The 27,113-nt window shown below is 40.2% G+C and overlaps 1 protein-coding gene across 1 annotated transcript; it reads right to left on the bottom strand.

Moving 5' to 3' along the window:
- Positions 1 to 524: 524 nt before the first annotated feature.
- vwf (von Willebrand factor) lies at positions 525 to 27,113 on the bottom strand. Its single transcript, XM_034686395.1, has 53 exons — positions 26,929 to 27,113; positions 26,748 to 26,799; positions 26,473 to 26,616; positions 26,135 to 26,237; positions 25,573 to 25,781; positions 25,200 to 25,321; positions 23,524 to 23,743; positions 22,896 to 23,018; positions 22,691 to 22,802; positions 22,567 to 22,613; positions 22,330 to 22,466; positions 22,085 to 22,223; positions 21,653 to 21,753; positions 21,376 to 21,571; positions 21,083 to 21,298; positions 19,679 to 19,925; positions 19,471 to 19,565; positions 18,638 to 18,789; positions 18,436 to 18,539; positions 18,208 to 18,346; positions 17,932 to 18,066; positions 17,210 to 17,356; positions 16,419 to 16,559; positions 15,989 to 16,087; positions 15,738 to 15,894; positions 15,200 to 15,367; positions 14,471 to 14,606; positions 14,043 to 14,352; positions 12,705 to 13,863; positions 12,517 to 12,621; positions 11,246 to 11,392; positions 11,029 to 11,172; positions 10,767 to 10,931; positions 10,552 to 10,598; positions 10,283 to 10,460; positions 9,871 to 10,112; positions 9,582 to 9,771; positions 9,144 to 9,485; positions 8,807 to 9,045; positions 8,514 to 8,616; positions 7,642 to 7,713; positions 7,166 to 7,270; positions 6,842 to 7,047; positions 5,575 to 5,724; positions 5,371 to 5,487; positions 4,442 to 4,622; positions 3,346 to 3,386; positions 3,131 to 3,247; positions 2,721 to 2,819; positions 1,356 to 1,484; positions 1,222 to 1,261; positions 1,034 to 1,131; positions 525 to 869 (listed from the first exon to the last, which is right to left on the bottom strand). Exons 1-53 carry the CDS (start codon positions 26,932 to 26,934, stop codon positions 684 to 686), a joined length of 8,559 nt encoding a protein of 2,852 aa, XP_034542286.1. The 5' UTR covers positions 26,935 to 27,113; the 3' UTR covers positions 525 to 683.

The following is a 27,113-nucleotide window of genomic DNA, read 5'->3' as shown; positions in this document are numbered from 1 at the left end:
GCGCGCGCACAGAACAGCTAATTCCCTCACTGTTTCATATGGGACGGAAATACGGTGTGTCTGCATATTGCCGATGCAAGTGGTGTGTGTGTATGTTTGTGTTTGTAAACCCGGGGGGGAGAGGATGGAGCTTACAGTTGACAAGGTTTGAAAGTAGATCTAAATAACCCACTGCAGGGAGGAATCTTAGATGACTAGAAAGTATAAATAGTGCAAAACTACAACCCAGACACGACAATATAATATAGCTAATAGATAATCTAATATAATGAACAGGTTAAACGCCTGCATGTACACTGTCACTTAAATAAGATGAAGTAAAAATGTTTTTCTTTCTTTGCAAAGTGAAATTTAAAAATAAAAAAGAGAAACTGGACAGATTACAAGAAAATAAAGGAGAATTCAATTGCCTATTTTCTAATTTGACCAGATTTTTGTAAGTATTTCTCCAACATTAAATGTGAATTTTAAAATTCAGGCAATTTTATGCATATAGACATTTCAACAAAATAAAGATACAAAGATGTGCTTATAGATATGATTTATTTTTTATTATAGTGCAATTATGTCTTATTCGGGTACATGTTACTTGTATGCACACATACAATCTGCATTTTTAGACTCTTTCACTCTCTCTGTCTCTGCCCATCTCTCTCTCTCTCTCTCCGGCTCTCTGTCTCTCTTCAGGTGCAGTGTTTAGAGAGACAGTTGCATGCTGTGACAGACAGGACAGTGTGGCTGCTTCTGGTGCCATTGGCACAAAGTATGGGAACACTGAGAGGCTCTGTCTCCACGGCAGCACAACACACACACTCTTGCTCGACGGTAGATCTCTCCAGGGAGTACATGGACTTACTGCGACATTTGCCCTGACAGACAGACAGATGGACGGCACCATATGAGAACACACAGGGGTGTAAAAGTGAGAGACAGTATTGTGATTTCATTGAAGTTTGTAGGCTAATCCTAAATGGAATTACGTATTAATCATCCTTGAATATGTGTGTCTGTGTGTGGGATTGAAGTCTCTTACCTCACAGTAGTGCAATTCTATTTGATTCTCTGATTGGCAATCATCCACTTTGATGGTTTTTAACATTCCCACTGTCCTCCGACACTCTGGCTCCGTACCTTCACACATGCACAAATTCGTATTAAATCCAGAAGGTCAAACTCTTTCAAACAGATGACCAGTCCTGTGGAAGGCATATCATTACTTACACAGCTCACAGCAGGTTGTTCCGATCCGGCTGACTTTCCCCTGGAAACAAGCAGGACAGAGAGCTTTAGGAAATGGGCAGATACAGAGACACAGGTGTGACAGTACTGATAGATGGACAAAGTCACAGTCGCACCCCTTGGTCCAGGCAAGCTTGGTGGTCAAAAGGAGGGCATGTGGTCACTCTGGTCTGCAGAACCAGAGCGCCTTTACTGTTAACACCACAGGTATACTGGTTACATCCATCCTCAGTAGTGGTGTTCACCTGAGGAAAGAGAGGCACACTTATATTCATGTTTTTTAGCTGCTGTAACAAATTTCAGTATGTAATTTTTTCTATTATGCAAATAATGAAAAAATATTAGTTTGTAATAAAGTTATGTCTCGTCTTGTTGGTGGCACTGGAATAAGTAAAGTATGAAATAGACGGTATAGTAGTTAAATAGTAGTTTTATTCAACTTAGCACAGTGTTATATCACAGTACAGAACTGTATCACATAGTGTAAATAGTAAAGCTTAGCAAGGTTGTATGATAAAGTTTATATTTGTATATGAGAGAAATATTTCACATATTGGCTTTCACATTATAAATTGGTAAAGTATAGTACAGTGTACTCAATTATAGCAAAGTAATACATATTAACTTAAATTGTCAAGTACAGTGTCAAGTAGTATAGCACAGGCATTTCTAGCCGATTTTGGGGTGCAGAAGCACATCTAAATTGAATCCCAGCACCCCTAAAATTTGTGAGATTTTTTATTTTGCTTTACTGTATGTCCTTTTTTAACAAGCTACAAAAGTTTCAAAACAGTACTTGGTTGAAAAATATAATTTTAACAACAAAAAAACAGCAGCTCCTCAGTGTTTTACATGTTGTGCATTGCATTTCAAATGAAAGTCCAAAAACTAACTCCAATGTCAATTTTTGGTATTTTTGTTACTCACTATAGAGGGCTGGTTTACTCCAGAAACATACATACTGTTTATGTATATGTTGAGGAGATGCTATATCAAAAAGAGTTGTCTTTCCCCAGAAATTAGGGTTACCATATGTTTCTTTTATGATTCCAATCCATTTCTCTTTTGCTGTGGCTCAGCATTTAAATAACCTTTATCAGATTTGATGGTTTAGTCACAGACTTTCCCAAAACGTTTTATACTGTTCTTTTACAAATGTGGGAATGAAATTGCATTAAAATGTACAAAACAGTGAAATTTATCTTGCACGGCTCAGCACCCCTAAACATCCGATCCTAGAATCGCCCCTTTAGTATAGTATCACGTAACTGTTGCATGACAAATCATACTGTAGCATGACATGTTCTATGACAGCTATATGTAGCATACTTTAGTAGTTTAGGAAGCAAAATATAGCCGAGCTTTGCAGACTGCTGCATAAAACAGTACAGAGCAGCAGAGTATGTATGCTGTGTGTGTCTGTATGAGCAATTTGAATTAGTGTTCATGAGCAAGGCATTGTCCTTACTGCAGTCACCTACCTTCACACTGAACAGCTCTCCATCTGGCCTTTGCATAAAGCATGCTGTGGCAACACATCGACCACAACAAGAATCCTCCTCTTTCTCCATAGTGTATCCCTATAAACATTGGGATGTTGGAATGTGTGAGAAATGAGGAAGACTACAAAGACATTTAATTCCCTGGGACCCTTTGAGGAAATAAATAATTCACTACTTACCTCTGTGAAAAAAGAGGATAGCAGAAAATGATGTGGCCTCAGTTTAATAATGAGCAGGAAGGAAATGCACTCAGTGTTTTAGAGAGTATTGGATGTAAATTATGGAGGTTTGAATTTTTTGTTAGTCATGTTGATGATGATGATGATGATGATGATGATGCTGATGACAGATTACACGGCAACAGAATATCATGAACAGATGGTGGTTACCATGGGGCACGTGGGACAGCTGATTCTCCTGCAGGACAGTTTGTATTTTTTTACAACACCGTCCTCCACTGTACACTCGCAATGTGTACACAAATCCACCATCAGACGCTCTCCTGCCTGTAAAAACATACACAGATCAAGATGGAGCACTTAAAGCACAGTTTAAGTGTTCTATATGAAAGAGCAAGGGGCACTTGCTTTTCTGCCTGACTTACTCCTATCACAGTGTTGTTGAGGACACAGGCATTCATAGGAGCTGCAGAGAGACAAGCACACATTATTTTATTGCCACTAAGTAAATAGTATACAAACCCAAAGGCATTCTGGGGATAACATGCTATTGACAATATGACAGAGCCACCTGCTGGACAGATACTGTAACTGCAGTTTAGTACATCAACAGTTTATGTTCTATAAAAGGCGTTCCCAAAGTGTGGGTCGGGACCCCCTGGGGGGTGGCGAGACACAAATGGGGGGTAGTGAGATGTCTTCCAGAATGTTTTTTTTCTAAATTTATATATTTTTTGGCCTTTTTGCCTTTATTTTATAGGACAGCTGAAGAGAAACAGGAAATGTGGGGAGTAGAGAGCGGGGGAAGGACATGCAGGAGATGGTCGACCGGCCAGGAATCAAACCAGCGACCCCTGCGACGAGTGCTGTAGCCTCTGTACGTGGGGCGGTTAGACCACTAGGCCACCAACCCCTGGAATGTTTATTTTTTAAAAGTTACCTAAAAAATATGTATTACTATTATTTATTATATTTATATAGCTTGCTTTCTTATGTTTATCTTCCTTTTTGTTTGTACTTTTAATTATGATTATTACTTTATCATCATTATTGTTTGTATTTTTTGGTATTTATTTATTTTTTCTTCTCTTTGTTGGTTTTGTATTACATATATATAATTTGTTAACTTGTGGTGAACAAAGAAATATTGAAAAAATGCAAAAAAGAAATGTAGTTATCTAAAAATATTCAATTTTACCCATTATAGTAAAAAATATTGTCAAAAATAGTAGCTAAACTCGAAATAAAACCTTGAAAATAGAAAATGTAATGAGTTTTCTGCCTTTCATTTTGCCAGATGACTTCTAAGTTTAGGGTTAGTGAACTTTGGCATCTATATTTTGGGGGTCACGGGCTGAAAAGTTTGGGAACCCCTGTTCTATAAGATATGAATAGTGAGGAAGTTAATACAGTTAAATTTTGAAGATTCAGTCATTTAAAGGAGCACTCCCCTAACTCATAATGCTACTCTTCTACTCTTCTTTGTGTATTTGATGTATGTGTCACTGTCATTGTATTTACCGCAGTAGCAGCTGGGGCAGCAATCTTGAGTGTGGCAACGTAATTCTGTTCCCAAGGGGCAGGAAGGGGTGTCCATAACAGGGCAGCTGACATTTTTTTCAGAAATGAAAACCTCCTCTTTCACTTTCAAGCACTGATGTAACACACATTTATGTTGTGGAGACTGCCAAACCTCTCCCACCTGCACACAGACACAAAGATGGCATCATAATATGGTTTGAGGAATACTGGCTGTATATACACTGCGTGTACAATTATTAGGTAAGTTGCATTTTTGTGAATATTTTAAAAACGATGTTAACAGTCGTTTTTCAAATTTGTCAAGAAGTCAGATTGTGAATATATTTCTTCAACTTTGTGAAGAGAAATTATGCTTTTCGGCTGTATTTTTAAATAAATGCAGAATCTGCAGAAATGAGCCTGCCAAAATATTATGCAAGTTGGTGATAAGAGCATATAACTTGTAAACATTTAAAACTAGGCACCATTTTAAACGTTCTATTGATTGAAAATAATAATATTTACTACAACTGTTTGCAAACTTCAACAAAAACAACTGTTTTCTTTACATTTGTGTACAAAATAAAACTGTTAAAGTCTTTAAAACATTTCAAATCTAAAGTGTTTCTCAAATGTCCAACATAACCTCCTTTTCTCTCAGGGAGGGTCAGAGGTCACTGATAAACTGATTTAGTGAGGTTTCTGATGACTTCTCTGCTGACACTGTGAGCTGTACCTTGTATGGCTCACTATTTGACTGCTTGACAAATTTGAAAACGACTGTTGATATAGTTTTTAAAATATTCACAAAAATGCAACTTACCTAATGATTGTGCACGCAGTGTAGAAACACCAAGTGAACAGAACTGTTACTTAGATCTGCTTGTAGACACTATTTTCAGGTATGCATAATTTCTCTTCACACATACTTCTCTGAGTTTTTGCCCCCTCAGTGTGTCTCCCCTCATTTCTCCCTCTGACTCCACACATCTGGTTGGTGTACACTTCCCACAACATTCACCTTTTGACAGAGTGTATGAGGAGCCCTGTGTATGGAAAAAGACACGGTAAGTAATGTTTGTATAAGCGTAATTCAAATCTGTATATTTGGTGTGTTTGTGCGTGTGTCTCACCGGTCGACATGTGCGATCACACACAGGTGGGGTACACTGAGTGATGTGCAGTGATGTGTCCTTGTCCTTCAGCTGAGTGCAGCTGCACTTCTCACACCCTGAGTCCCATTCACTCCCAACTGTATGAACAATGCCATCAACCACACACACCTAGAGAAGCAGACAATAATACAAAACTGCATTGTTTAGACAGCTAAAAGCAAAGTTTGATCTAATATGCTTCTTTTTGATACAGTCCATATCCCATAGCTTTAATATCATCAGTGTCATATTTACCAGTATACAATACTTAATGAATTAAGTTTATGATGTTTCCATAAGGGGCGCCGTTTGTAAAGTTGTGCACACTGAAAATAACAGCAACATTTCTCCCCATTTAGCTCCAAAACATCATAAAAATGTAGAGTGAATTTTTAAAAGTCAGTTTTTTTATAACATATAGAGGAATATTTGTAATCTTCTTCACACTTAATTTTGTTGTGAAAAATATATTAAGATAAAACAATTGTTAAATCCAAATGCTAAATATAAATCTAAATGTTAAATATAAATCTAAATGTTCAACAATAAATCTAAATGTTAAATATAAATCTAAATGTTAAATATAGATGTTAAATGTTGCTCCGCGATCCTAAATATTTAGCTGATATGCGGCAGTGCACCATTTAACATTTATATTTAACATTTAACATTTGTATTTAACAGTTATATTTAATATTTATATTATATTTATTTTTAACATTTAGATTTATATTTAACATTTATATTTATATTTAGGTTTATATTTAATATTTAGATTTATATTTAACATTTAGATTTATATTTAACATTTAGATTTAGATTTTACATTTAGATTTATCGTTGAAGATTTAGATTTATATTTAACAGTTAGATTTATATTTAGCATTTGGATTTAACAATGATTTTAACTTAATATATCTTTCACAACAGAATTAAATGTGAAGAAGATCACAAATAATTCTCTATATGTGATAAAAAATAAAAAGACTTTCAAAGATTCACTTCTTTGTTATGACGTTTTGGAGCTAAATGTGGAGAAATGTTGCTGTTATTTTCAGTGTGCACAACTTTACAAACGGCACCCCATTCTTCCATGTACACAAAATGAGCATTAAGAGAACAAAATAATATATTTATAACCTTCTTCAGCCCAAAAAGAAACTTTTTTACAGTAACTGTAGAAACTGTAACAGCAAAAAGTGGAAACTGTTGCATTAAAAGTTACTTTAAAAAAACACACACAAACCTCATCTGGTAGACAGCTGGTTTCTGTGCAGCCACAGTCGTTGGTAGAAGAAGAAGTAATATACCCAGCAGTGCAGGTGTGAGTGGAGTTTTTGCAATTGCATGCGCATTCAAACACATCACAGCACTTTGTCTTTTTCACTGACAGAAGGCGGTGGGCGCTGCAAGGTGGGGGAGTCTCAGGAACACACTCCTCTTTTTTGCAGACTGGAAAGGCAAAAAGATGAAGAAGAGATCATGTGGTTGTAAGCTTGACTTTGTATGTGTTGAGTCTGTGTGTGTGTCCCAGAACTGAAACATCACAGAGACTGTGTAAATGTCATACCACAGTCGTGTACAGGCTGACATTCCCCAGGGTTTTTCAAGACCAAAGTCTGACCATCCTCACAGCGGGGCACTTCAGGCAGGTCGCAGTTCACCAGATCACACGCTGAAAAGTCACAGAGCGAGACAGGCTCTTTGAGGTTGGGGTGAGACAATTACACTGTGAAGTATACGCCTGATAAAAGCAAGGCTGAAAACAATTTAATGATATGTTCTTTACATAGAGAGTTATTTCTTTTAAATATGAGTCTATAACACAAATCAACACTGGGTTTAATTTCATTTAATTGGGGTTCTGATGTTTGAGGCATTTATTTTAGTGCTTGAAACTAATCTTCTTATACAATATGCAAATTAGACATAGTTTTATAAGCACAGCTTATGTTGAACACTTCAGATCTCTTCATCCTCATCTTATTGGATAAGACTACTGTGACATTGATTCTAGAAATGCTATATCAGTTGTTTTTTACCCACCACATTCATATTCTGGGCAGCACTTAGACTCCCTCTTCTCTTGCAGAATCTCACAGGGCCCACACACCGGAGCTACACAAACGAAAGAGAGAGAGACAGAATCACCTAAACTGTGATTAGAAATGATCTGAATATCTGTACAGTGTCAGAGATACAAAACAAAGACGTATCCTGACCAAATACAGGCTGAGTGACCACCAGCTAGTTTGTAGAGACAGGGAGACACAGACAGACATGGCTGCCCAGAGAGGAGCGTATATGTGCTCACTGCTCTACAGGGGACATAGAGACAGGATGCACTTCCTCCTCCACTGTAGCAAGTTCTCTTTACTAAGAGATTCCCACTACAGGGAAATTACTAAAATGGTACCAAACTTCCCAACATTAACCCCAGAAGAGAAACTGTTAGTTCTCCTGGGGGAAGGGTCAGCAGCTCCTCTGGCTGCTAAATATCTGTCGGCCTGTCAAAGCCTGAGGGACGCACCATTGCATGATATCTGATTTTAGGTGAAGGTTTTATGAGCATACCGCATCAAGTGAGGGCATTAAGATATGCTGTATAGGTGACACCATCATTTTAATGCATATAAAATATGTAATGAATATATATGTAATGATTATATATGTAATGTATGTGTATAAATCGTATGTGCTTTGGCAACAACATGTCTTTGTTCATGCCAATAAAGCAAATTGAATTCAATTGAATTCAATTGAGAGACAGACAGACAGACAGACAGACGGACGGACGGACGGATGGACGGACGGACGGACGGACAGTCAGACAGACGGACAGATAATTAGATGATGCATCATTAAAATGTAATACTTAAATCCACAATACAAATCAGCATAATCAGGAGGGTTCTTGCCTTTGTCATCACTGCACGGCCGGGCAGTGCAGTTAATATGTTGTTGGTCTAAACACATGCAGATCAAACATGGATTCTCCTCTGGCACCCAGCTCTGCATATACTGTGCAAACACAACAAAAAGATCATTTTAACACAGTATATATTTATATTATGGATCAACACTAGAGGGCGATCACATTGCACTTCAGTACTTGTCCCATCATATTTTAGAGGTGTTTTTGTTTGTATTTAGAAAGTTGGTTTGGATCTTTGATTACTTCACATCTCCAGTCAGTTTGAATGTGCCTCACCTGATACCTGGCTCCTTTATGGTTGACACACTCCCTACAAGCCTCTGGTGATACACACTGTCCATGATGCAAAACCTTGCCTTCAGTACAGAAACAGCCCTCAGTAGGTGTGTCCATGCAAGATGACTCGTTACCCCTGGCAACAGACCAGTCGCCTGGCAACGCCTGTATGCTACCACAGTCATCCACACATCCTGTCCGACATGCCATATACTCCATGGAGCCGGGACACTGTAGCGCTGTAACACACAGATCCGTATCAAAGTTTGGCCTCAGAATGAGCGTGAGCAGTGATAGCTTCAATTTGGAATATGAAAACACATGAAAACAGACTTACGGCAGAGGTGGGGGCTCCTCCAGTTCACACACGCACCTCTCTGTCGACAGAGGCGTGCGTAAGCAGAAATGAGCTCACACACATCTGACTCCTCACATGCCTGCTCCTCACACTTGGCGAGGAACACCTGGACAGGAATATGATCGTGGCACGGTTCAAACACTTCAGACCGCAGGGCCTGACATCCCATGGGTGCTCCAGACACACACACCGCCCTCCGCTTCGGCAAACACATGCCACCGTCTGCAGCCACAGTCCAGTCCGAGATAAAGGCCTGCTGGTCAGTGGTGGAGTTTCCATTACGTAAAGACAGTGTGTTAAATTTCTCTTCCTCACAGGCACCTGGTAGGAAAATACAAAGAGATAACAGTGCAGAAGACTGACCAAACATTGTTAACTCAATTTAGATTTGAATTAAAATGTCTGTGTTTCAGTTACCGCAGAGGCCTGCAGTCTGGCTGGTGGTGGTAGAACTGAGTAATGTGATGGTAAACTCATTGCTCTGTGGAGTGAAAGTTAGAACATAGCCGTAGTCTGATTTCAGCTGCAGCATCACTCCTCCATATCGCACCAGCTCCAGGCCAGCGTACCGCCAAGGCAGTGCAAGCTCTTCTCGATCAATCACTGCCTACTCAAACACAAACACACACGCATAGTTACTGAATAAATTCTTATATATAGCTATAACACATATGGATCAATCCCAGTGTAGGGAACATCAGCGTACCGTCATATCATCCTTCAGCAGCAGTGTATGCGGACCGTGAGTCACCTCCATAGCTTTCATGCAGACCTGATTGTAATTCGCTGAGTCCTGACAAGGTCCAGTGTGGAGTTTGACCTCTGACCCTTCATTGATGCCTCTGCTGACACTGAGAAGAGTGTATGAGCACAATCCCTCCCCATCGAGCCTGAGAGCCAAGCTGTCAAACCTCACCACGTGATTGGTGGAACTACCCATGCACATGCCTGTCAATAAACACAAGCACACTGGAGTTCAGAGTCATGTGATCCATGAACAGTAAGTATAAATAACCTGGAATGCGAGCCTCATTGTTAGAGTGGCAAATAGCATGCATGCATGTTAAAATGTGGTGCTAGAGACGTCAGGGGCTATTTGATCCTTTGGATGTACGTACAAGGGCATTCCCAGTGGCAGCCACAGGTCTCTCGCACTTTGACAGGTGGCATGTTGTTTCTGCAGGCCGGGGGCTCCAGTCTGTCACAGCTGACTTTGTGGTTCTGGACAGTCACAGCTCCACTTGGGTGGCACAGAAGAGAGTGGCAGCCATCCTCTAGTAGCCATGACTCACCCGGCTGAACAAAGACATTCAACAAATCAATTGAAGACACTGTGTGATGAAAGAAAGGAGCACTGCTGTTTCATATCTTCAACCTTACTACGCACCTTTCTTTCATTTCCATTATCATCAACACACTGTCCTGGTGGCCCAGCTGAAAACCAATGCAAATAACCCACAATATTACTATCAATAAATATAATCCTTATAACATTTCTTGTATCAAATATATAAAATATAAAAAGATACACTTTTTTTGCTTGAATTTATTATTTCTACATGGAGAAAATCTAAGCTATGTGTTTTTATGTGCTGTACGCACCTCTGCAGATTCTCTCCATGTAACCTCGGTCCAAAGTCAGCAACATCATTAACTGATCCATGCTGCTCAAATGCAGAGTGTTGTCTTGGTTGCCATGGTGTCCAAGCAAAGTAAGTTCATCCCTGTCATAGTCTGGTCCCACCCCAATGGGGAACACTGACACACCTGAAGGAAGTCACGCTTGTATGTCAGTATGCATGGGGGAGATAGAGGGCAGAAACAACTGAATTGCAAATTGATTTGTCAGCTGCAAACTCCTGACCTGCTGCCAGTGCCTCATTAACTGCTTCTTGAACGGCATCAGCTGATTTGTCAGTCACCAGCATCACCACAGCCTTAGCTACGCCGACTCGTCCACCGCTGACTGGTGAGATTGCGGTCTGCACAGCGAATTGGAGCGCGGAGCCTGCAGACAAACGCAGCTGTGATTGTGTGCCTGCTTTAAAGTCTCTTCAAGCATTAGTTTATCCGTTCATTACCTAGTGCAGGGGCAGCTGTGGTAGTCCTGCTCGGTATGCTGTCCACCAGCTTCAGGAGACGGGATTGGCTGTGGTCTGCCTTCCAGGTGAACTCTGCTGTGTTTGTGTCTCCATACTGAACCACACTCACCAAAGTAGAATTCAGCCCTGCACAAATATGCAAGTAGGTTAATCACTACAGAGATATGCAGATAATTATTAATTTATGAATGTATCTGAAAGTGATATGTATTTCTTTTAAATCCCTATGTTCTCAGCTGCAGACTTTTGAAGTTGCATTTTAACCTTAATTGAAATTTCTCATGTAAGCTGTCTTCCTTCCGGATTTACTTCTGTACATTTAAATGGTTAGAAAACATCGGGTGATCAAATGACATTATCCCTCACAAGTAAACGAGCATTCTTACTGTTAAAACTGTTAAAAGGTCATAAAGGATGTTCCCAGAATTTCCTAGACCTTTAATATTTCTTAAATCAAAAGCCAAAGTGGTTTCAGTTCTGTTAGCTGTGTGTGTTTACATCCAGGTAGTAGAGCATTTCAGCATTATGACAGTAGCCGTGCACCGGAGCTACAGCCCTGGCAGCTGGCAGGTGGTTGTGCTACAGCATAGACACAACAAGTGGCCAGCATTACAGGCCCACAATGATAACAAAATGAAAGATTAGTGTAATGGACTAGTAGTTCTGGTACTGACTGTCGCAGACTGGGGGACGGCATTTAATTGTCGCCCAAACGTGCTCATCCCTATTAAAATTTGCCCCATCTTACAGAAATGCAGTGTACATTTACATTGTTCAACACTGCAATAACAATATAAAGTGCAATAATGACCAAATATAAAAGAATGCATGTTAGCTTTAACTTCTGTCTGTTGTTCCTCAACACCTGAGTTTGCAGCATGTCCCTCTTGAATGTAAACATCTGATCTGAGAGCATCTGATAGCCTTAAGTGACAGGTGTTAAAGCATGGCTGTTATGCACAGATCTCCTTCAAGCTGATAAAATGTATGTATGCTGAAAAAAAATTAAAAAAAATAATAATACAAAATAAAATAAATTAAAAAAATTGCCCCATCTTAATTAACTCAAAATATATGATTAAAAAAATGTATATCACCAGGTAACAAGAAGTAATTTTTTCCCATTTGCCCATCTGCCCCTTGAATTTCATGAAAACTTGGAAATATCAAATTAAACACAGGTAGCACAAACAATAATATATAGTAAGTGAAACAGGCACACATCAAATAAGGGGCTTGAAACCACCCACCTAGATCAGCATTGTTGATAAAAGCTCTGACAATTGTCTTCATGTCCTCCAATTGTTTTCCAGCCTTCAACAGGAACAGCACATCCACAGGTTTCTTGCACGGCACTGTGAAAAGACACACTCACAAATAAACACAAGACAAAGATTTTTCACAGACTAAGTGACTGGAATAGGTGTGTTTACTGTACCTGAAGGCGGCAGGCTGGCATGTGTTGGAAGGACCAATGGCGGCAGTGTAGGAAAGCGTGGCCTGATTGTGGTCTGTGTTATGTTTACTACACGGTGGACCAGCGTTGTCAGACGACTGTAGTCATCAACCATCATCGGGCGTTGAGGGGAGCTGAATGGTAACAAGTCAATCTCACGTACTTTCTGTCCGACGCCAATGGGGTATACATGTGTGTGGGTGTTTGTCGAAGGTGGACGTGTCACAGTGTCGGTGGGGGGATTTTCTGTCACTAGGAAGACCAGTTGAGGCGGTGTAGGGCCGCGTGAAGGCCGGACAGTAGCAATTTCTTGAACTGTTGTAGTGACAGCTGTGCCTGTGTTTGTCTTCTTTCCACCTCTCCAACGAATCTCCCTTAGCCTTTGCAGTAACAAGGTCCTCTGCTGCCTCAGCTCCCATCTTCTGATCTCCACAGTGACAGTCACCGAGTACTGGATCACTGTGATACGTACTGACTCCTTCTCCTCAGCCAACTGTGTGATAACTTTCTCCAGGAAGACGAGTGACTTGTTAAAGTTGCCCTCGCCGACTGAATCAGAGCCCTCCACGATGAATGTAACATCAGTGGCTGGAGACGGGGATGATGTGGTGATGGGTGACTGGCTAGAGGGTGCAGTGGATGTAGGGGTGTTGGGGAGTTGCTCTGTGGGGTTGGGCTCAAGACGAGGGGCTGAAGTTGCGATAGTGGTTACTTGGTGAGCTCTACCTGGAGTAGTTTTTGGTGTTGGGGGTTTCAATCCCTCAGGCTCCAACCCTAATGTGCAGAGATAATCTGTCACCTCTAACAGGCGATCAGGCAGCTCACCTGTGCTGCCGAGCACATACGCCCTGTTTTCTGGGTTGACCTTTGTGATTTCATTGATCTGCCCCATGTTTACCCCAGGACCCAGTGCTACTGTTAGAGTGGTGATGGTCTCCCTGCGGAGCAATCTGACGATGGAACGGACATGGCGAGGGTTTGCACTGGCAGTCAAGATGATGGCGATTCGGCCAGCATGCTCACGCTTGCTCTTGTCATAGATGTTGTAGACGAGATACTTGACAGCCTCATCCAGGAAGGCTGCGTCTCCTCCTGTGTAATGCAGCTCATGCACAGCCTTCTTAAACAGCCACTTCTGAACCTGTAGGCATAAATGAGAGAGAGAGAAAAGGAGGGAATTATGACATGACAATAAGTTCTATGAGTCAGCAAAACAGATTAAGTTGGAGCTATATTTGTTTCATCCCACAGATGCTCAGTGCAGAGCTGCATATTTATGCAAGAGCAGTTTGATATTTGAATGAGTAAAATCTTTTTTACCTGCAGACTATATGTTTTGACTCCAGAGTGATAAAGCAGCACCGTAGCTCGAGTGTGAGCTGAGCCCATACGGAAGCGCTCAATAATTCCCAAAATGAAGTCTTTGGTTGCCTGAAAATCAGCTTCACTCAGGGCTTCTGAACCATCCAGCAAGAATGCCAGATCCATGGCGCGGTCACATGTACCCTCTGGCATCAACGTAGTGAAGGGCAGAGTAGTGAAGGTTTGATAGGCAGGAGTTGGTGTGGGTGTGGTGAACAAGGTGGAAGAGGTACAAACTTCACAGCTCAGGCTGTTGTTGTCACAGTGACTTTAAATGAGGAAAAAAAGAAGCATCTTGAAATGTGTAAAGAAAGAACCACATTACAGCTTTAATTATGAGTCCAGATTACCCAGACTTGTGACTTGGTGTTATGTTGCAGCATTACCATATCTTGCAGTGCTCAGGGTCGTCATGGTTCAGGATGACCTTGTTTCCATGGGAGATTCTCTGACCCTCATGAATACAAACCTGACATTGAGAGGGATCTACACAGCGCATGGCCACCTCATCCAGGAGTTGGCCTACAAAAATATGGCTTAAATTAACGTCAACTTCACTGTATGTATGTATGTTTGTACAAGACCGACCGTGCCTTAGTTATTTTAGTTGTTTTTTTTGCCATAGTGTTTTTATTTAAAGTTTATAACCACAAAAATACAGCTTTATCATGAATCTTTTTCCACTTTCACAGCTGTATGGCTGTATCTCAAGGTTTAACAAATGGACAAACAAGACAGTAACAACTAAACAAAAATGAAAGAAAAAAAAAATAAATAAATAATAATAATAATAATAAAAAAAAAAATAATAATAATAATAATAATAATAATAATAATAATAATAATAATAATAATCTCAATTAAATTTTTTAACCTCTTCCCAAAATATTTTTATTTTCCTGCATTCCTGCATACAGTGTACTAATGTTCCTTTAGATTCAATACATTTTATACATATGTCTGAAATGTTATTATTGTACTTGTTTAATTTTACAGGTGTTATGTATATACGCATTAGCCATTTGAATTATAATATTGTAAGTCGACTATTTATAGACATGGTGTGAGTTATTTTTGGTTTTAAATGTTGTATGTGCAGTGAGTACTTTTGGTACCTGGAGGACAATAGGCGTGGCATCCTTCCACACATGTGAGGGAACAGTGGAGGGGATCCGGGTGCTGGCAAGTGATCGGACAGGCTGGGCCACAAGTATTATATCTCCACTGGCACAACTCCTCCCCAACAGCTGTTGTCCTAGGGTTCAGCTCATCACAGCTAACGGCTAAGGGAGAAAATAAAGAGTGGACTGTTTTATTATAAGACATTTCAGCCTGGGTTTGATCAATCCTGACTACACTAGTCTTTATTTAGAATAAATGTAATCTTTATATCACATCTTATAACAGGGTAAAGACAACAGGGTCCTAATCGGGCTGAAAAACAACAACACAATGCTAGAACTTAAACCTTAAAAGATAGCATAGAAACAATATTACATTGTTTTTGCTCTGTGCTTAGTTTTGAAAGTTTAGAAGATACTGTTAAAAACATTAACTTGGTAAAACAACCATTGCCTATTTTCCCACCATCAAGAGAAAACAAAGTTGATTTCAGCCAGAAAATAACCTCAATAGATTTATCAGTGTACTCACGACAAAGATCATTGGACCTCCAGCTCATAGATACACCCTTCTCTGAACATGCCTGAGCATAAGCTGCGATGACATCACAGAAGCATGCACAGTCGCCCACTGATGGGCAAGAGCATGCAGCCTCTACACACATCTCTACATATGGCTCTGCATCCACCTAGAGGCACACAGGAGCAGGTTTAAGGGAACACAGGAGTATTGCAATGGATGAGCAGTCATGGGATGTCTGGTGGGTCAGTAAATGCTTTCACCTGTCTGTTGCATTCTCTGAATAGAGGCCCGTTGATCACACGACAGGACTGCTCCACTGTTACCAGCTTGACAATGTTGTCACCACACGGAGCAGGTATCTAAACAAGAGACATAGGCCTACTTAGTTTTTCTCTTTTTTAATGGATGGTAGAGTATCTTTTCCTCAACTAAAAATACAAAACTAATTAAAAACATAAATGTTTTTATATTTTTAACCATATCAACCACACTCCAAATGTTTGTTTTGACTTAAACACTTTCTCAACAACGGTAGTGTTTTACAGTTTAGTACAATACTATTATATTCAAGCCTGTAGGATGAAACAGGTCACAAGTTACCTGCAGAAAGATTATTACATTAAAAATATTTTGCCTAATAAACTGCATTTATTGGCATAAGAAGGTGTCCAATATCAGCTTTCTATTCACCTGTGTTACATCTGCACAGCTGGGAACAACCTTCCAGGAGTTCCCAAAGTGTGAGGAGTCCACCTCCAGCTGGTTGTTGCTGCTCATCAAGTCGTTGTTCACATTCCCATCAAAATTACCACACAGACCACACACTCGCCCCTACACACAACAAAAACAAGACATGTTCAACAATCAGTATCTAATGTAAACAAACAAAGTCCAACAAGTCATAGTAGGGTTCGAAGGATTAGGCTGCAAAATTCCGGAAATTTTCAAAGTTGGAAACCTTCCATGGGAATTAACGGGAATTTATTGGAATAAACAGAAATAAACCAGGAATTTACCAAATTGAAGGTTGGCTCTTAATAGGCAACTTAAATATTGTTTGGGAAAATATTTTTTAGCATAATCCTGACTAAAACAACCAGATTTCATGCAAGTACAGTTGTATATCTATGCTATTCCTCAATCACATGCACATAGCACACTGCTTACTGCAGGGCTATTGAGACCACGCCCCCTACATACACTGTGCATTCCTCCATCACATGCACAGATGATTTCTACTTTGGATGGATGTCTGCTTATAACAAAACAAATACTTATGCTTGGATATGATACTTTTCCATTAAATTACCCTCATTCCCAGGTAATTCCCATAAATTCCCATAAGTCCCATGGAAAATTTCAAATTTGGAATATTTCCAAAATTCCCCAGCTTAACTTCCCATGGAAATTTATCGGAAACTTTCTGGAATTTACCGTAAATTTTCCACCTCTTTGCAACCCTAAGAAAGATAGATAAGTACCCTGTACGCAGCTGAGATGTGAACCAGGAGGTGAGTCCCTCTGTCCCAGCTTAGGGAAATGTGTTTCCCCAGCAGCAAGGTGTAAAATTGACCAGACCGCACAATCTCCACCTGGGAGCCAAGTAGCACCGGCTTCTTCATCTTCACCTGTGAGAAGATGGCAACCAGGGATTAATACAGGATACTCATAAAAAGTCCAGTCTGTTTTCTTGGTAAAAAGACTGAGTCTGAGACTTTCTGAGTAGAGTAGAACATGAGCTACAGTTGAGAATGGACTTTTACTGAGGAACCTGCTGTTCAAAGTGTCCGATGGTTTCTGTCTTAACATTATGGAAAGACATTATGCTTTCCTATTGCAGAATTTAAAGTTATAAGCAATATTCAACAAACATGTCAACACTTCTTTAATTTGTATACAAATATTCTAATATGTAAACATTAGATAGAAACCATGAGGAAGGCACACATTCCCTTCAGTGCAAAGTGGAGTGTGAAGATGAATCTAAGTAAAAGTCTAATATTGTCAAATATATTACATAGTGTTATTGAAACAGGCAGCTTTAAAGGTATTGATTGTTTTATTTGTTAATCGTGTGAATACTTGGAGGATATCTTTGTATTAAATGTTCTTCAGGTTGATGATTCTCTCTGGTTGCATGTTTGTAGATCTTTAAAGCCAGGTGTTGGACATAGACTAAGTGTGAATTTCTGAGTGTGAATACCTTTCCTTCTTCCATTACAATCAACCCTCCCATGTAGTAGACTCTGACTGCTTTTGCACAGCGATGTCCAATGATTCCACAGGCTTCATTTTCCACCAGCACCCTGAATGAACCCTCCTCTCCGTTACACATATCCTTGAACGCAATTGATATTAAAAGTAGAAGAAAAAAGAACAAGGGGAAAAACAAGAAACAAAACAATATGAATGCAGTTTCCTGTCTTTACATAACTGTGATGTATAATCTGGCATGTGAGCTCTAGGATAAGTCTCTTACCTGGACCAGAACATACTGGCAGAGGCCAGGGAAGGAATATTTGAGGCCATCAAAACTGATGTAATGCCCCTCCCCCACTGTGCGGCACACACCATCGCACGCCTTTTCTGTGCAGCGCCACTTCCTGTTCTTGCATACACTGTTTACAAAGAGCAAAAAAAGCCTGTGAAGAATGCACAACGATGCTTTTCCCCTTCATGAACACGTACACTGGAACGATCACGTTACCATGTGTTGCAGTCCACAGAGATGGACTGTCCTGATGCATATGGCCTGTTGTTATGGTAACAGGGACACTTCTCCAGTGCAATGCAGTCTCTGCGATGATGTACCTGAAATCAATTTGCGATCAATCATCCTGTTCATTTGAAAAGTTTTAGTGTGTCATGTAGAAAGCACAAAAACACAGGGGAAAGATAGCGGAACGAACTGTGCCGGGTGGGCAGAGGCAGCCTGGGATACAGCCGAGGCTGACGCAGGGCAGATCCATGTTCTGGCATGTCCTGGCACACTCAAGGCCTTTTTCTCCTGCATTACACTCTGATCGGTCCAGTGGAGGAGGACACTTAGCTGACCGGCGCTCTGCAAACACATAACAAACACCGATATGAGAACTAGTTATCTGAAATGTTACTCTTTTAAAAAGCAGAAAAAGACTAATGAGTTCAATTTATACTGAAAAGCATATCTAACAGGACTTTTTTAGGGGTAATCAGACTGCAGGCATACTGCACTGGCTAAAGGTGCATTTCGACCAAGAGTTCTGGGGTCTTTTAGCCCCCAGAACTACTTTCCCTGGAACTAAAAGGTTCCTGTGCCCCCGTTGTTGTCTGCGTTCGACCAAGGGCTGAAGTCCCGGTTAGATACTAAACTAGTATGCATTCCCAGGAACTCCCTCTGTGTTTTAACAACTGTGTAAACTCCACAAACACTGTTACGTTCAACTGAAAGTCCCAGGACCTTTGAAAAGTACTACCCCCAAAGCGGGGGCTTTTCAGGGGGGAGATTAGCTACCCCTGAACTAAATTAAGACCTGGGTTCCTCTGGTCGAAACGCACTAAGTTCAGGGGTAAAGTCCCTAGTTCCGGGGTAAAGATCCTGCGGTTGAAAAACGCCTTAAGTGCAGGGCACCAAACCAGGGCAGCAAAGTCTCATTTTGAATGCAAATGCTTCAGATGAAAGATACCATACTTCCAGCATATCATATAAGACACAAAAAATATAAACATAAACAAAGATCCAGTTAAAGTGTAAAAACTGTACCTCTGGATGGGGCCAGGTCATCATCATAGAAGAGGTCAGACAGTAAAGTACTCGCTTCAGGGGAGCTACAGCGCATTGAGCCATTCTCACAGTAGCTGCACATACAACAAGCATTGTAAAGATTATAAACAAAAATTGCATGTGTATGAACTGTTCTGTATTCAATGTATAATAACAGCATGGTTCCAGATTATGCACAGTCCCTGACCAGATGCTGTTGTGATCGGCGTAGACATCATTAGGCTGGTAAAGTTGTCCATCATGCAGGCAGGTGCAGAGCTCTGCGGTCACACACTCTCCAGTATCGCTCAGGTACTGTCCAGCAGGACAAAAGCAGCCCTCTTCACACACCCTCTCCCCCTCACAGTCGGCCTCAGCCCCAGACAGGGAACGGCATGTCCGGTCACACACACTCCCACAGGCTTCATATACCTGGCCTCCGGTACACTCAAGCTCTGAAGAAATTGCATCAGGGGAGGGTTAAGTGATCGATTCTTATCTGACTTTTTCAGCTGTTACTTTTCAAATGTGTGTGTTTGACATACAGTTTTGACATATTTGAATGTTTGTAAAGATAGCTAGTGTTCTCTGGAGGATACAATCAGATAGATAGGGTTGCAAAATTCCGGGAATTTTCAAAGTTGGAAACTTTCCATGGGAATTAATGGGAATTTATGGGAATAAATGGGAATAAACCAGGAATTTACTAAATTGAAGGTTGGCTCTTAATAGAGAGCTTAAATATAGTTGGGGAAAATCTATTTTAGCATAATCATGGCTAAAACAACCAGATTCCATGCAAGTACATATCTATGATATGAATATCTATGCAGAGCCATCCTCAACAAGGCTGGACAGTGACACTGAAGAGGAAGAGTTGGAGTTGGATGTTGAGGAAGAGGACATGGAGGACATTGGTGAGACCCAGGAAGAGCTCATTGCCTGAATGGCTTTAGCAAAAATACAGAGGCTAGGCTTGAGAAGCTTGAGGGAAGATGCTTTTTTATTTGTATGTTGAATGGGACTTTTTTGGAGGAAGAGGGGCTCTTTTCATTTAACATTTTGAATGGGACTTTTTTGGGATTGCATTTTTGTTCATTTTTGAATGGGTTGGGTCGGAGAAATGCGTAATATTTAATTCAAGTTGCAAGTTCTACTTACAACTAAATCTGTTTTAATTGTATTATTTTGGATGGATGTCTGCTTATAACTAAACATATTTATGCTTGGATATGATACCTTTCCATTAAATTACCCTCAATTCCCATAGATTCCCATCAATTACCATTAATTCCCACGGAAAGTTTCCAATTTGCGATATTTCCAAAATTCCCCAGCTTAACTTCTCATGGAAATTTACCAGAAACTTTCTGGAAATTTTCCACCCCTTTGCAGCCCTACACATAGATTGATAGATATAGAGAGATTTTTGTGGGGTGATGAAATCCAGATTTTAATCGACTTGAAGTTTTGGCTTACTAAGTCTACTGTTAGCTTCTGTGTTCACTCTGCGGTGTTTCTGACTAACTAAAAACAGACTGAAATGCTTCCTTGTGTATGTGCATATGAATGATCAGTAATCAAATTAGTAATAGTTCAGTGTAAGAGTTACCACAGAGCGAGGGAGACCTCCAGTTTAGCAGTACTCCTTTAGCAGCGCAGGCAGCTGCATAGGCGGACAAAGCAGAGCAGAGGCATGACTCTTCGTCCGAGCATGCACACACATCATAACGACAGAACCGCTGGAACGGTCCCGGGTTCACCAGAAAGTGGCAGGCACTAAAAACCTCTGACATCATCACTGAACATGCCTCTTCTGCAAAACGCACTGTAAGACAAATGAGGATAAGTGGTTACCTTTTGGTCATTCTTGTGCTGATTTATGTTTCTATTTTATGTGCATACCTCTTTTGGGGTTAATAGCACATGGGTCTCTCTCATGCTTCTGCGCAGTTTCACAGTCTCCGTTTATCCTCCATGACTGGCCGAAAGCTTGAGGTTCTGCCTCAACCAGACCAGACCCAGACAAGAAATCATCACCTTGGTTACCATTGTAGTTTCCGCAGAGACCACAAGTGCGCCCTGCCCACTGTGATCCCAGCTGAGGATGAGGAGGATAGAAGTCAGAACACTTGCTTTGGGAAATCTTTTTTTACAAAAACATCAAAAATGTTTATTCTACCTTCAAAAGCACGCGGCCACGCCCATCCCAGTCCAGACGAAGGTCATCTCCAAACTTCACACGTACAGTAGACTGAACAGATCTCTGGATATGGAGATGACCTGTAATGTTTCAGCAAAATTTAATACAATGTGGTTGGGATAAAAACAACAAAAAAACAGTCTTTCTAGGAGTTGACATAAGTGGATTGATTGCAAAAGTGTTCAATCAGTTTGACCAATATATCATCATACATTGATTTGTATTTTATGCTTTTATGTAGATGTTAATTTATATGTATCAGAGCAAACTGTTCCTTTTTCGTCACTATTTCCAGAGCTTTTTCTGATATACTTCAGGCCTCATTATCAGCACAGTACAGTGTTCAGTAGATCTTTCTCAGGAAGATAATGAAATAAAAATCCTATCTGCTGCTCCGTCAAACTGACATACCATGATTCATTGGAGTCTGGATATCCATGCTGTTGACAGATACAACTCCTCCGTGCTTCAGCTTCACTGTCATGTTCTCCAGAAGGGGCAGGCTCAGCGTAACTGAGCGTGTGCACACAGCATCCTGATCATCTGCACACTAACACACAACGACATTTGGAAGCCAAGATAGTGTAGGTAAAAAGCAGCTAGTGGCAGGAGAGTGACAAAAAGTTATGCATGTAAGAAAAAAGAACCTTCATTACCTGTATGTTCTCGATGATGACAGAAAAATGGCTGTCAGTGCAGTCTTCTGCAAGCAGATACTGACAGTGACCGGTGAAGGTGAAAAACTTGTTGTCGAAGGTTTTGAAGTGTGACTGGCCCACCACCAAGCACTCACCTACACATGGACAGCAAAAAATATTACAACAAGGAAGATAAATTCAGGATCTCTTTTACAAGGAGAATGTGTATTGTTCACTAGTGTGCAGCTCTCTCACCAGGGCAGCCTTCATTGGTGCATTCCCAGGAGCCGTGACGGCACACACTGCAAAAAAAAGACCACTTAACAAGGATGTTTGTATTCACATACTGTATGTTTCTGCGTACATCTTACTCACTCACCAGGTGTTGCAGTCCTGAGAGATACTGGATCCTGGAGGGAAATGTCGTCCCATGTGCACACAGGAACACTGAGATACCTCCACGCAACGATTACCGTCCAACACTTTACCAGCTGAAACACAAACACACCCTGTTTTGTCACCACCACTCGTAACAACAGAGATAAAGAAATTGAAAGAGGGTGCTATGTTGAGTGGAAACTTACCAGGGCATGTACAGCCATCCACACACTCTTCTTTGCAGACTTCCTGTATGTTGAGACTGTGGCAGGTTGTAGAGCAGGACTTGGTGCATTCACTGTACTGCATCCCAATGGGACATTTGGGGACTGAATACACAAACATTTACATTGATTAAGTCTTGCTTATAATAACGTTTATGTTGAGCTACTGTGGTGTCTGTGAGAGCTATGTCTAACATGTTCCATATCATATGAATGCTAAATGCTACACTAATTAGGATTTATTCAATTAAAATATTTGGTACCATTATGTTAGTCATTAGAGCACCATTATGTTAGTCATTAAAAGCTGTATTGAATTTAAATAATTGCATTCAGAGGAAAAATCATCATGAGTAGGGGTCAAATTGAGGCCTCACTGACTGGAGAATAGATACAGGGCTATACGTGGTTTTAACAGGAAATGTATGGCCATGCTAATGCGAAATTAACCTGTGCTTGAACACCTTTAATCACAATAACAGGGGACACCATTAAAAAGGGATTTCCTACAGATATGATATATATGAGACACCATTAAGGAAAAAGAGGGCAGAGAGAGACTTTGCACAAAAAGACTCAACACTACCTCCTTACTGTACGACCAACTTACAGCACTGGCCCTCCTGTTGCCAGCCATGAAGAAGTATCCCATGTGCGTGGCATGTACGAGCGTACTCCAGCAGGATCGGACAGTAACAGTCTTCAGTCTCGCTCTTGTCACAGTGACACGCCTCCTCCTGACACAGCAACAGGAACGCCTCAGGTGAGACCAGGTGGGAACAGTGCAGAAACACACTTGATGTCTGCAACACGCTGCAGCTGGACAGAATCTACACAGAGACGGGTACACATGTAAAAAAAAATAGGTTCAAGTGAATGATGTGGAGAAATAAAGGAGAATAGACATTAATCAAGACAAAGGTAAAACATTCTTATGTTGTGTATTTGACTAGTTAAAGGTTTTATAACAGAGAAGAAAAAAAGAACATTTCAAAATAGGCTCCAGTTGTGTAAGTGTGATAGAATTTGAGTTCTTCTCATACCAGCTCATTTAAATTGGGAATTTTGTGCTCTTAATATTACATTTAGTGGGCAGGTTTTAAGATGAGACAAATATCTTCCTACAGCAATAAAAGCCACTTCTGTCATCATGCAGCAAATAGGATTTTGATGATTGATGTCCATGAAACAAATTGGCCCAACAAAGAGGAATAAGCTGTGGAAATTATACAAGACAAATACACGAGGCTGCTACACACTGATACAGCACATATTTTCTCCAACAAATACAGTTGAGAGAGACACTGAATACATATCAGACTAAAAGTAAACAAGGGAAATGCAGATGGAATTACATGGTTTCACACCAACATGCAGTTTTTACTCTTTTCTCACATGTGGGTGTTTTTGCAGTGCAAAATGTTCTCGCTAAAACTGGCTGGATTCTTCATGATCTATCCACCCACATTGCCTGCAGTGTACACATGATCCAGGATATCAGAAAATAAGTTTGAAAACAACATTTCTCTTAGTTCATTGAAAATTAGAGGAGAAAGAAAACAAATCTGACTTGCATATTCAAAATCATGAGATCAGATGTTTCTCATAATAATGACAATTTTTGGGGACCATTCACTGTACACCTCAGCTGAAGATATAGCAATGACGTGACAATGGGACGGGAGATTTAGGTTACGACCAGCAACAACAGATTTTCCGTTTTTCTCTCAAGCAAGAGTATTCAATATTTATCACAATTTGCTACCTTTAGATGTAATATACAGCATATCATCTTTTAAGACTCGCCTCAAAACGCACTTTTATATTTTAGCATTTGAGTCCTCTAGGTTTCAACCCCCAATGATGTGCTTTCCTTGTTCTCTGTTTGTCTCTTCTTGCATGTATTGTACATTACTTTGGTCAGCTTCTGCTGTGTTTTTAAATGTGGTTAATCAATAAATTTGACTTGACTTGACTATCATTTGAAAGACTTCAGACAGGAAGTAATGTTACAATAGCCAAAACTAGATATTGTGTGCTGTTAGAAACAGAGCTGTTTTGTTCATATGTGCAAGTGGGTCACAGCTAAAAGCATTTTTTTGTGTGGTAACAATGATCACTTTGAATGACATGCTAACACATCATACGCTCTACAGATGCAACTTGTATCATAATTTGAATGTTTTTTTAACCAGAATTCAAAATGAAATGACATCCTCATAAACAGGCATAATATATGTACGAAATGCCTCAGACTTTATACATGGGTGTTAATTGTCCTCTCACCGCTGATGTCCCCTTTGTGTTGTTACAGGAGTGGCTGGGATTTGAGACACGTCTGCATGTCTGACCAGCCCCCTTCACCGCCCAGGAATTTGCAAAATCATAACTGTCCTCGGTTTGGAATCCTAAAAACACACATACACAGAAGTAAACACACATATAACTTGAAAGATTTTTCCTTAATCTCATCCCACCACTGCTGTTCCTCTTGCTTTCTTTGACCTCTTTATCTTTTCCTGCACTTGGTAGCTACTCTTCCTGTTGCTGTGTGCAGGTCACTCAAATCATTTCCTCATTTCCTGTAATAATAATTTCTTCTCTGTTCTCAAACTTTCACTTAAGAAACTTAGCTCGCAGTTTCAAACACATGATTTACCCTCTTGAGCTGTGTATTCATCAGCTGGGACAGAGTTGAAGTTGCCACAAAGGCCACAGGTGTGGTTTGCATGGTGTTTGGTCAGTGTCAAGGCAATGTTGGCAGCATTATCAATGGTCACAGTGAAGCCAAACTCCTCACTCCAGAGTTTATAATAGCCAAGCTCTGAGCCCACAAACACAGCGTGAGAGGCATAGGGCAGAGACAGTCTATAAAAAGAGGAGAGACACACATTAAAATTCTCAGAGAATATAATTGAATGAGTCTTTTGTGCCAAAAGTTCAAAGTTCTAAGTCTTCTTTATCGTCAAAAACTCCATTATGTATCAGAAATACAGAGGATTTGATATTACGTTTCTCTCTCAGACCCTAGCAACGACAACAACACATAAACATAGGAAATAGTTAGAAAAAGATAAGCTAAAATTAAAAAGAGCAAGCTAATAAAAATAATAAAATACAGTTTAAAAAAATGCAAAAACTTTGCTATAGTGCAATTTAAAATCAAAGTGAGTGTGTCGTGTTCAGCCCTGAGGATGACATTAACGTGGACATTAACCTACCTTTTTTCTCCTTGTGAAAGCTGTCCATCTACAGAGAGGTGTAGCTCAAATACGTCCCCCAGGAACAGAGTGACTCCAGTTCTTTTGCCCCCGACAAAATCACCTGTGGATTATTTTACCCTTCATACAACACTCCTAAAAAATTTGACTGAAAAAAAATGTCTGAAATAACAATAAGTAGCTTTAAATCCTCTTAGAATCAAAGGGAAAACAGTAAGCAGTTTTAAATGTTGGTATATAAAACAGTACAAGAATGCTGAATATATATACTGTTTGTTAAACTAGCCATTTTAATTCATTCCAGATTTTTTTTCTTTATTGAACTGAGTGTGACTCACCCAGCAGTGTGAAGGAGCGACTGTTGCAGTCCCCAGCCAGCAGGTAGCTGCAGTCTCCAGGGAACTCGTATAAAACTCCATCAAACGTGTGAATGTGGTGTCTTCCAAACAGACTGCATCTCCCTGTTATACCTGCCACACAAGCTGGATACATGCAACATATACAAGTAAGAGCAGAAGACAGATAAGAGGAGATCTTGTACAAGAAAAAAATGGGATAAAGTACTTTTTAAGTCTTTGTGACATTACAAGAAGCCAAAGCATGTCACACTCACCTGTCAAATGCAGGAGAACCAACAATTCTTGCCAATACCTCCTCACACCCACCTGAAAGTTCAAGAAATGTGCTCAAAAAAATCATCCAATCAGCTGCACGAGAGTCATTATCATCCTTTTTTGACTGTCACATTACACTGCACTTTGCACATCATGTTTTAAACCCACTGTTTGTCCTACCTCCATGGCTTCAGTCCCAGTTATTCCACAGAGTTACAAAGAAAACACACTTCAAATCCAAAGAGTCCAAGTTTTGCACTTACAGATCTCACACAGTCAAGGCATATTGACACATTGAGATGTCTGTATCAAACACAGGCTACACTAAGAAAAGGGTCAAACACATGGTGGTGCACACATATACT

This window comes from Notolabrus celidotus, chromosome 6 (assembly GCF_009762535.1).
Source record: "Notolabrus celidotus isolate fNotCel1 chromosome 6, fNotCel1.pri, whole genome shotgun sequence".
In the NCBI taxonomy this organism is placed as follows: domain Eukaryota; kingdom Metazoa; phylum Chordata; class Actinopteri; order Labriformes; family Labridae; genus Notolabrus; species Notolabrus celidotus.
The sequence above is the reverse complement of the archived record's forward strand: the minus strand, read 5'-3'. Positions and strand labels throughout refer to the sequence as shown.